A 10,336-nucleotide genomic window follows, 5' to 3' on the forward strand; every position below is an offset into this window, starting at 1 on the left:
AGTCCGGCCTCAGACAAAGGGGCCGGCGGGGCCGAAGTCGCGCCGACCTCGAGTCCCCGCAGAGAAAGCACAAGTGCCACTACGCGGGCTGTGAGAAAGTTTATGGGAAATCTTCGCACCTCAAAGCGCACCTGAGAACTCACACAGGTCAGTGGGGCGGCCGGGCGCCCAGAGCGCGCGGACAGGGGACTGCACGGGCGGCCCAGCCACGCCCCCGGAGCTGCCCGCGGGGCGCGAGGGGAGGGCTGGGCGCGGGGAACGGTCGGGCGGAGGACGACCTCGCCCCTTCCTTCGCCTCGCAGTCCTGCGGCCGGCTTCGCGCGCCGCGTGAGGCGGTCCGGGTTCTTGGAGCCGGCTCCCGCCCGAGGACCGCGCCCCCGCCGGGCACGCCCCCTCCCGGGCGTACTCGGGCGGGGCCCACGGGGGTGGATGTCGTCATCTGGGGCCGGGGGCGGCGACCCCGCCCAGGCCTGGGGACTATGCGGGCAGGTGCGCACAGATTGGGTGGGGGCTATAGGCGTCGCTCTGGTGGGTGGGCAGCCGGGGAGCCTGGGAGCTGAGGGAGGGTGGTATTTTACTGGTCTTCGTACTCCCCTCCCCCTCCCACCGGGCACGCGCTGGGGAGGGGAAGGGGGACCAGCCCAGGCGCGCGTTGGGCGAAGTTCACGCGGGGACAGGGTTCCCTTCAGCCACTCGGCACATTCTTCGCTCTCCTCTTCCTGTAATTTTTCCAGCGTTCTAAGGTTTAATTTGTCGTAACCAGAGCCCGCGGCTGCACTGGCCGACGCGGGGGGCGGTCCGGGTTAGCTGTTCCCCGCCGGCGGCTCTTTGTGGGAGCACCCGCCCATCCGGCTAGCGGGGGCGCGCTGGGCCGGAGGGGGGTTACTCGGCCCCGCGACGCTTTCTCTGGAAAGGAGCGCCCTGCCCACGGTCCGTTGGTCTGCGCCGCTTGTACCCAGCTCAGTTCTCACCTGCTGGTGGCCGGATGCGGCGGGCACGCGGCACCTGCCGGAGGACTGGAGGCCAGAGCCCGCAGCTGGGGGGGTCCGCGAACGGCCTCTCGCCGCCACCTACCCCAGGGGAGTATTTCCCATCGCTCGGGCCTGATACTTTGTAGTAGATTCCTCTGTGAAAGTTTGTTGTTTGTTTAACCCCCTTTTCGTTTCTTTGTAACACAAAGACAACCATTTAATGGATAGCAACTCCCTTCCCCCGGTTTGTTTTAAAGATTGTTTCCCTGAACTCACGTGAATTCCTCTGGCATTTAACTCTTCCATTTTTGAGGCAGGTTCACAGCTTGAATACTTAATACCGTTACCTTGTTACCAAGGGTTGTGCATTTTGTTAAGTAGTTCACATGCTGATTAAACAGTAAAGCAAACAAAAACCCTGCGGCCTTCAAGACCCTAGAGCTGGAGGCCCTTTTCTCTTGGTATACTGGGAATTGAGCGGCCCGAGATCTGCAGGTGTAGGGGTTGGTGTATCTCTTAACGATTTCCCCTCGGAGACTGCGCTCCCGGTCCTAGCCCCTTGCTGCAGCCTTCCCTGAACCACGTGGTTGATTCTGCGGTGGAGGGTGAACGTGGAGCCTTTTCTAGGCATTCCGGGTCAGAATTAATTGTGTATGGGTCCGGGGTGGGGCGGGGCTCTCAGTTCAGCTTGGGAACGCTGCCGCGACGGTGGGTGTGGCCGTGGGGGAGGGGCCAAACTAGGTTCTGAAAGCAGGGGACTCCAGAGGGAGGGATGGGAGCAACACTTGGGGCGTGACGGTGGTTAAGGTCTACCCGAGGGGTGGGGTATGAGGCCAGTGCTGGGCGGGGAGCTTAATGATTGGGAAATCCTGGAAATCCTTCTGCAGCCTCTTTTATCCGCGGCCTAAAACCCGGCAGCACCAGGTAGCTGGCTTTTTGACTAGCCCAGGGTGAAGGAGGGGCGGTAAGGGCTTCAGCCCCGGGATGGTTTCCTGATAGGGTCGCCCCCTCTTCGGGTGAGCAAACGTCTAGGCTAGAAAGAGGTGTGGAGCCCGGAGTGCTGGGGACTTGCGTCTCCCGCAGTGGGATGAGGGCCCTTTCCTATAGTTTCTGGAAACGCAAGATTGGCAGAAGCAACCCTCTTTGAGTGCTTGCACCAAAGTCTATTCTTAAAAGGGGGGAACCCTCTCTGTACTTCATGTGTGCTGAGATCAGAGTGAGGCTCCACCTATAGGTGAATGCAGGCGCCTGGACCCCTCATGAGGGCGGGAGTTTGAAATAGCACAGATTCTAAGCCGCAGAAGCTGAACTACTTAGTACACCATAGCTGGGAACTGCATTTATTTAGTACCCCAGGTGAATGTGATTATGAAAGTTGCACATCCTAAGCACCTGCCTGTGATGCAGGGCATCTCTGGGAAACCCATTAACAGCCCCTGCTTGGGTGGAAGTACAGAGCATGCAGTAACTGGCTTTCATAGGCATAGAACAGGAGCTTGCTGGTGGAAGGAGACTGGTGTAGGACACATAAGGGAGAAGTCAGCAAGGCTGGCCCCAGGGGGTGACTTGAGTTGCCAGGTTTCCAGATAGACCCTGACTCAGAGGTGGTTGTAGTTTGGTTTGTGGGCCATCAGAAGTATTCTGGGGAGTCTCTACAGGCAGTGGCTCAGGTCTTGCTGCATTTTCTACTTCATTAGGATCCTTCCTCCCAGGACCCATAGTGATTACATGGCAGGGTTGAATATTAAAACCACCTTAGCTAAGGAAGTAGGCAGCAGCTCTTTGACCAGGAAGGGGTTTCTAGACCTTGTGGCTTGGTGAGATCTATGCTTATCACCTGGAAAGTCCTTGGAGAAATAAGGTGGTGTGTGTGTGTGTGTGTGTGTGTGTGTGTGTGTGAAAACCCTTTGGGAATTGCAAGGGTCAGCCTTTATTTGTGGTGGTGGTGGTGGGGACCTGCCATCCTTATGCCAGGGCTTTGCTCTACTCTGCCCTCCCATCCTAATCCCTGAAGAGCTGCTTGCAAAGATTACCTTTCTTAGTTAGCTGTGTGGGAGAGTTCTCTCCCTTTGCCACTTCCCTGATAGTCATCCTGTGGACTATTAACCCTCTGTCACATTTAGGTAATTGTTGATGTTAAAGCAAATGCATAGTAAAACAAACCTCTTTGCAGCTCAAGCCACTTGTTTATATAATTGGAACTTCTCAATCCAGATTTGGGAAATTTACTAAGTCTATCTTTGGGGAGTAGCAAGATGAGGTGCAGATTTTCTGGAGACTGAAGGGTTTTGGTGTGGAAAAGAGGACTTCCAGAAGATCAGGGCAGGCTGGGGCCCTCTTGAGAGCAAATAGTCCCTCTCTGAACCAGCTGTGTCCTGCATCTGGAGACTCCAGCTTATCTTCAGGTGGGGCCCAGTGGGCTGATAGTAGAATGGCCACTCAGGCTTTCTTGGCAGCACTCTAAATACATTCCTACCTATTTGTTCCTATAAAGAGTTGTTTTCCAAGGGACTCTGTGCCCTGTTTTCTCCCCAAACACTGGGAGCCAAAATATCTCCTTGCATTCTGCCCAAACTGGGCCATTCAGGAGCTCTAGGGCTCCAGGAGAAAAGTGGGTATGTGGGCCCAGCTGTTCACCTGCAGACCTTGAGTGATGCTTATGGTCACTGCCCTTGTTTGGGATTGGGATTCCCATAGAGTAAGATTGTATTCTTTCAGCATTTCCAATAATCTTTAGTTTAAAATTTATCCTTACTCACTGAAGCAGGGATTGGATCCTGAGTGAGATTCTTGGGGCAGGGTTTTTTGGCCTCTTCTCCAAGTGCACTTTGGCCTTGGAGTCTGTTTCCAAACACACTGGTGGCTGTGTTTCTCACAGGTGCTCCCTGATACAAGTGTCTGGTACAGCCTGTCAGAGTAAAGGGAGACTGTGTGGGATCTCCTTTACCCGGGCAAAACCAGGCTTATTAATGGCTACTGCTTTGTCCAGGGACGTGTCCAGGCCAGTGGCTCCTACCTCTGGCACCTCCACTGCCCCAGGCTTCAATCAGGCCTCCTTAGTGAAACTCCTCAAATAGTGCAGGAGCTGTGGACGGAATGTTTGAGCCTGCTCCTTCCCCCACTAAGCACCTCTACCCAATGCTGGTGCAGCCCCTTTCAGATCTTAATAGATTTACACATGTGTATCCACACAGATGTTTAAACACTAGAAAATAGTCTGCCCGAAACACTCTACCGCAGGTTATACTTAGCTTTCATCCTGTTGATTACTTGGATCTCAGATGTAGCGAGTCAAAAGGAAAAGGGTGAAATATATTGATAGCTATCCAAGGTAAGGGAGGAAACAAACCCAGTAAGTTACTAAGTTATGTGTGCTCATATGTGTGTGCATTTAACTGTATAACTGAAGAAACCCCACCAAACATAATTTCAGGACAAATGTGGGGCCCTGTCAAATATGTTGTTCCTTCTTTCAGTAGTCCCTGAAGCCTGCCTTAGCGACCCTGTAATAAGTGACATTTCTAACAGCAATTTTGAGATATCAGCACTCTGTAAAGTGTGTCTGGTTTGTGCTTTAAGAAGGCAGTTTAAAATTGTCCTTTTAAAAAAAAAAAAAAAACTTCTAGAGTGGTCCACTCAGCATTCACAATCATATCTAAGACTTCCAGACTGCTTGGTAGTGGCAGATATTGTTCTGACTTCATTAGTTTATGAAATTACTTAATCTTCAAAAGGGCCCTAGGAGGTAGACACTGTTATTATTACTAATTTTCAAATAAGGAAAATAAGGCTCAGATGGGTTAAGAAACATTCCCAAAGTCACACAGCAAGTGAGGGTAGAATTAGGGTTTGCATCTGGACAGCTGTGTGCCTAAGTTTCAGTGTGCCTACCATACCCTTTGCCACTGTCTCTGGACCTGCATTCCTGGTGATGCAGGTAAGCAAGTTCCCTTCCCTAGTATTAGAAGGCTATGTGTCCCCCAGAACATTGTTCCCCCACAAGTTTTTACTGTTTCTGAAATGACAAGGGTGTATTACAGTGATCATGCATATACTCTTCCCCTAGTTTTGTCCATTAATGTTTTGTTATACATTTCTCCTTTTCTTCCTCCCTTTCTTTTTTTTCTCTAACGTATTATTTGATGTATAGACTGTATTCAGTTTCCCAAATGAGTCTCCCAAATGTCCCATAGGGGATCCAGAATCCACATTGTGTGTGGTCATCCTATCTCTTTAGTTTCCTTGAATCTAGAATAGTACATCTTTTGGTTGGTTATTGCATTGACATTTTAAGGATTGAAGCCAGTTGACCTGTAGAACATTCCACAATCTGGTTAGATGTGATTGTTTTCCTCATGTTTAGGTGCTGCTTAAATAATTTTGGGCCACCAATAGGATACAGGTAATGTTGGGCATTTCCACTGCAATGTAGCTGGGGTAGGAGCCAGCTGGATCACATGTCATACATGGAGACGGATGTATTCACCAGGTCCTCGCAGGGACATTTTCCTCTTGGTAATTGTATTACAGCTTTTTGGAGGGGCAGGTGTGTACTTGTGGACCTTTAGTCACACCCTTCCATGTACCTGGTTGGTCTCTGCATTGTTTTCCAACTTCTTGACTGTACAGGTGTTGAGAATTTGGAGTTCTGCTTTGTAAGTCTTTTTTAAAGTCTAAGGACAACGTGGTAGAGGCTTTGGCATTCCCTTCCTCAAACAAGACACCTTAATTTATTTTTAAAAGTGTTTCCAGGTGGTATTGATAGCCTGTTCTAAAGGTGGTTGGCATTGTGTTCTTGGTCAGCCCACTGTGCCTTGCTCATCCTATTTCCAGGGCTTGTGCAGTTCTTGCTGTCACTAACACCCTTAAGTCCTGGTGAGTCTTTACATGCTTTCAAGAAAAAACAAGTATAGATCTGAGTTCACACACCTCAGCCTGTTTTTCTTAATTTTGCAATTACAAATGGGGTTATTTTCTTGAGAAATCAGCTCCCTCTTAAAGTGAGAATAGAATTCTCTCCAGCTTGGTGGCTCCAAATAAATGCTGTGCTGTGTGACCAGGGTTGGGGTGGGGTAGAAAGCTGCTGATACAGTCTCCAGGGCAGGACACACAGAGTTTGGAAAGCTGTGGTCACTGTTCTGGGTATATATAGTGGAGAATTAAACATTTTAGCTTTTTTGGCAGGGATTAAACAATAGGCACTTGTTAGAAGACATAAGAGGGCTGGGGTTGTGGCTCAGCAGTAGAGCACTCACCTAGGTGTGCAGAGTCCTGCGTTTGATCCTCAGCATCACATAAAAATAAATAAATAAAATAAAGGTATTGTGTCCAACTACAACTAAGAAATAAATTTATTTAGGAAAAAAAGACACAAGAAATCCTTAACCAAGCCTACTGCTGTGACTTTGTCCACACACATATGCACATGCATATATGTTTATACATGTGTATACACATCTGTCTCCATGTATGACATGTGTATGTGCACACATGTGTACATATACATGTATATGTAAATGTGGTGTCCTGTTCATTGTTGTGTCTGAACCATGCATCCAGACCCAGAACATGGTGACATCGTGGATCTTCTGATTTCTAGTCCAATTTAGGTTCTAGAGTCCACCTGAAACCTCAGAGACTGTTGACAGCTATTAATGAGTTAGGGTGTTGGACAGAGGCACAGAGTTTCCTCAGTTGAAACTAGGACCTTGATAGAGGCTGTTCATCTGCTCCACCCCAACTCCTGGCCCCTAATTCCCATACTGTTTTTCGTTACTTGGCTCTTGTTCTGTCTCCCACCCTGACCAGTTTCCCTCCTGATCAGGGCTGTACCCTCAACACTACTTGACATTGAGCATTATGTGTGTGTGGTAGGTAGGTGGGCACAACATGGCACTCTGGTTCTTAGCAATATTGTTCTGGACAAATGAAACCAAGGGCACACATCCCCAAGTTATTTATTTATTTATTTATTTTGGTCAGGGGTGTCTGTTTATTGTTCTCCTTTTTTGAAGTTCATCACACAAAAACACTTGCTAACCAGGAACTTGGCCACAATCTGTGGCCATCAGCCAGTCTGTCCCAAGGTGACCTGTTTGGAAAAGAGCTGAGGCTTGATGCCACAGACTAAATGTCCCTATGCTGCTGCCACAGGGGCATGGCCTGCTTTACATGAGTGGGACCACTGGGCATAGGCTTATCTCCTTGGAACTGTATCCCAGGATGCATTGTGGAAGAGCTTTGCAAGACATAGGGGCCTGAAATTAAAAGTCATTCACCAGAGTTAGGGGTGTTACTGAGTGTTTGCATAACATGCACCAAGTTCCTAGGTTCCAACATTAGCATTACAACCCACCCCCCCCCCCAAAAAAAAAAATCACCTGTGGAAGAGCTTCCTGCCCTGGACTCCTGTCTCAGGGGTACTTCTGAAGGGAGAGATCTGTTGCATGTCCATCTTCTGTGAACAAGGGCCAGTTGGAAGGAAGCCTGGCAATGGCAAGAGGGTGAAATAGGTCCAGCTGCCTTCTACTCAGGTCTACTGCATAGACATGGGAGGGATCAGTGAGATGATGACTTGAGCAAGTCTAACAAGTGGTCAGGATTGATCTGACCTCAATTCTTTTTGGAGGACCCATAGTTGTTATCCCTTGTGAATATGAGCTCTTTCATAGTCCAGAATTCCTCCCATAGTAAGGAGAGCCCATGAACACAGTGGTGTCCCTAAGGTTTATCACCCTTTGGGACTTTGGAGGACTTGCAGTTTCATATGTAGGACTTCCCATCTCACTTCTGAGATGTCAGGGCAGGTTGTCTGCTCTTCTTAGGGGCTAGAATCCTTGTTGGGGATGGGTTCAATCTATGGATTTGGTAGCATGTCCTCTCTGGAGAGGTGGCTTAAGGAGATATAAGAATCATTTTCCTCAGGCCACACCTGAGTATTTGCAGGATCTAGGACATAACCAGGAATGCCCTCCTCCCATGAATTCCTTCTCTGAGCCTTTTCCTTGTTCTTAACTCTCTTTTATGTGTAAATGCTCACTAAAAAGAAACAGAATAAAGGAAACTTGATTTAGGGCTAGAGGTAGAAGTTAAAAGTTAATGGCAGAGCACAAACAGGGGCTCTGCAAGGAAGTATTGAGAAAGTGGAAACAGAAAAGAGATGTGTGAGTCTCAGGCTGGCTCCTTGGTCCTCCAGGATGAGAGGCCAGATGGCTCAGACCCAGCAGGCATTGGCCTGAAGGTACCAGGAGGGTTCCCCTGGACCCTTAGCTAGGTGAACTGTTCAGTTCTGTCTGGATTCTGTTGAGGGTCTGAGAGATGGGGCTAGGCACCAGGGGTATGCCTGGGCATCTCTCCAACCACAAACCCTACACATATTCTTTAAACAAGAGATAATAAATGTGAGCTAATTACATAGTTGCCAGTTATGTGAATCTTATGAAATGTGTAAAAGTGACAGCAGTCTGGTTCTTTGGTAGGCTCTCCATTGTCTTGGTCTATGCACTTGGCCCATCAGGTATTCTTGATGCACTGCTCTTGTCTTCACCCTGACAGCCTTGTCTGGTTTGCCTACTGGTCACTGGTGGTTATCATGTCTCCTCAGGTTCCACCATCCCATGCTTAGGTCTCCAACCTCAGAAGGATTCTCCTCATGCTTGTTTATCAGCTTCTGTTTGTCTCCTAGCGCAAATGGCATGGTGAGAGAAGGAGGTACTTAGTGCAGCACCTGAAGGTCCTAAGGGACACTGGCCCCCTACAGCCCAGCATGGTGAGGCCAATTTCCTCCGGTTTTATTTCTTTTCCAGAGTCCACCTATTTGTCTGGATGCATGACAGTTGCTTTTTTCTAAAAATGACTGCTGCTTGGCCTAAGGCACCAGGACATTGTCTGGTTGAGTCTAAGTGGCTTTGCAGGATGTCACCTTTTGTAAAGGCTTAAATGTGGTTTGATTTTTTTTTTTTTTTTTAATGCTGTGTCCCCTATGTGATGGGTCTGGCTGAAGGAGGCAGGCCCCTATGAGTGTTCACTGTTATGGGCATCATGCTACTATGTTGCAAGCTGAGCTGGTTGTCCTAAATTACTGTCAGACCTTAGGGTCTTGTGAACTATTCAGCATTGGCTACTGACAGGTTCTGATTTGAAGCTGTCCTAGTGACAAACTGGGTGTTTTGCTTCAGACAAGTTGTACCATTTTAAAGTTTACTCTTACTTTAGCTTTTTAAAAGCATCAATCTTTATTTTCCTGATCTTCCTCCTTGCTCTGAATTATGAGCCAGGGATCTTGGAAGATAGGTGTGTGTGTGTGAGAGAGAGAGAGAGAGAGAGTGTGTGTGTGTGTGTATACACGCGTGCGTGTATGCCTATGCCTGTATATGCATATGCATGTATGTTTATGTACACATATGTATGTGTGCATACATGTATGCATGTGATCAACCATGTAACCTAATATTCAGGATAGTTGTTCTTTTGACTAAAAGCCAGTTCTAAGATATCTGGCCAGGTGTGCAGGCTGCCCAGTATGAATGATTGTTGCTCACAATACTATGAACCTCAGTAGAGCTGCATTACTGAAAGGCTGATACCCCGCAGTAGCAGGGCAGGAGGGAGCCCACCATGGCTCTTTAGGCAGGACCAGCCTTGAAGGTGGAGAAGGACCCTAGAGCCAAATCCGACAGTATTGCTCCCTATTTTTCTGTTCCTCCTTCACAGATCAAGGAGCCCAGTGGCCTGGTATGGGGGCCTGGCCTGACCCAGAGAATGTATGAGACCTGAGCTCTTTAGCTGCCCAGCTGAGGATTCAGCCTGGGCCCTTCCTTTCTTCACCTCTTCCTTGTTCCCTGGGATCTGAGCTGTTTCTCATCTGCCTTCAGAGCTCTCTAGCCCTCAAGACAAGCTGGTGGGGAAAGGGCTGCAGGGGTTGGAGGAGAGAGGATATAGGTGCCCCTCCTTGGTGCTGTAGGCAGCTTTGCCTAGGAGACCCTACAGGGGAAGTTGCAGCTTCCTCCTTCCGCCCTATGGGGACACCCTAGCACTGATCCCATGGGATGTTGGGAGGAGGTGGCTTCGTTGGCTGTTCCTGGTTGTAGTCAGGGTCCTCCTACACAGCAGAACTGGAGGTAAACACTGGGTTGCCTTGACAACCGAGCTGAGGCAAGGCTCTGAGTGCTTGTGGCTAGAGAAGTTCTCATTGTCTCAAGTTTCTAGGATGGGTTTCTATTTTGATTTTTTTTTTTTTAATTAGCTGGTATGACTAAGATAGCAAAATGCCTGACCTGGTTCCTATAATTTCTTAATAAACATTTATATTCCCTTTATAGGAGGAACATTTCAGTGCTTCATTGACTTTTTTTTTTTTTTTTTTT

The 10,336-nt window shown here is 48.7% G+C and overlaps 1 protein-coding gene across 1 annotated transcript in view; it reads left to right on the forward strand.

The window, feature by feature from the left end:
* The window catches only part of Klf13 (Kruppel like factor 13), a 44,393-nt gene that overhangs the window by 97 nt on the left and 33,960 nt on the right, over window positions 1–10,336 (forward strand). Inside the window, exon 2 of the mRNA XM_048790147.1 lies at window positions 3–147. Coding sequence (XP_048646104.1) covers window positions 3–147 — 145 coding nt within the window. The remainder of the gene's footprint in view (window positions 1–2; window positions 148–10,336) is intronic.

This window comes from Marmota marmota, unplaced genomic scaffold (assembly GCF_001458135.2).
Source record: "Marmota marmota marmota unplaced genomic scaffold, marMar, whole genome shotgun sequence".
In the NCBI taxonomy this organism is placed as follows: Eukaryota; Metazoa; Chordata; class Mammalia; order Rodentia; family Sciuridae; genus Marmota; species Marmota marmota.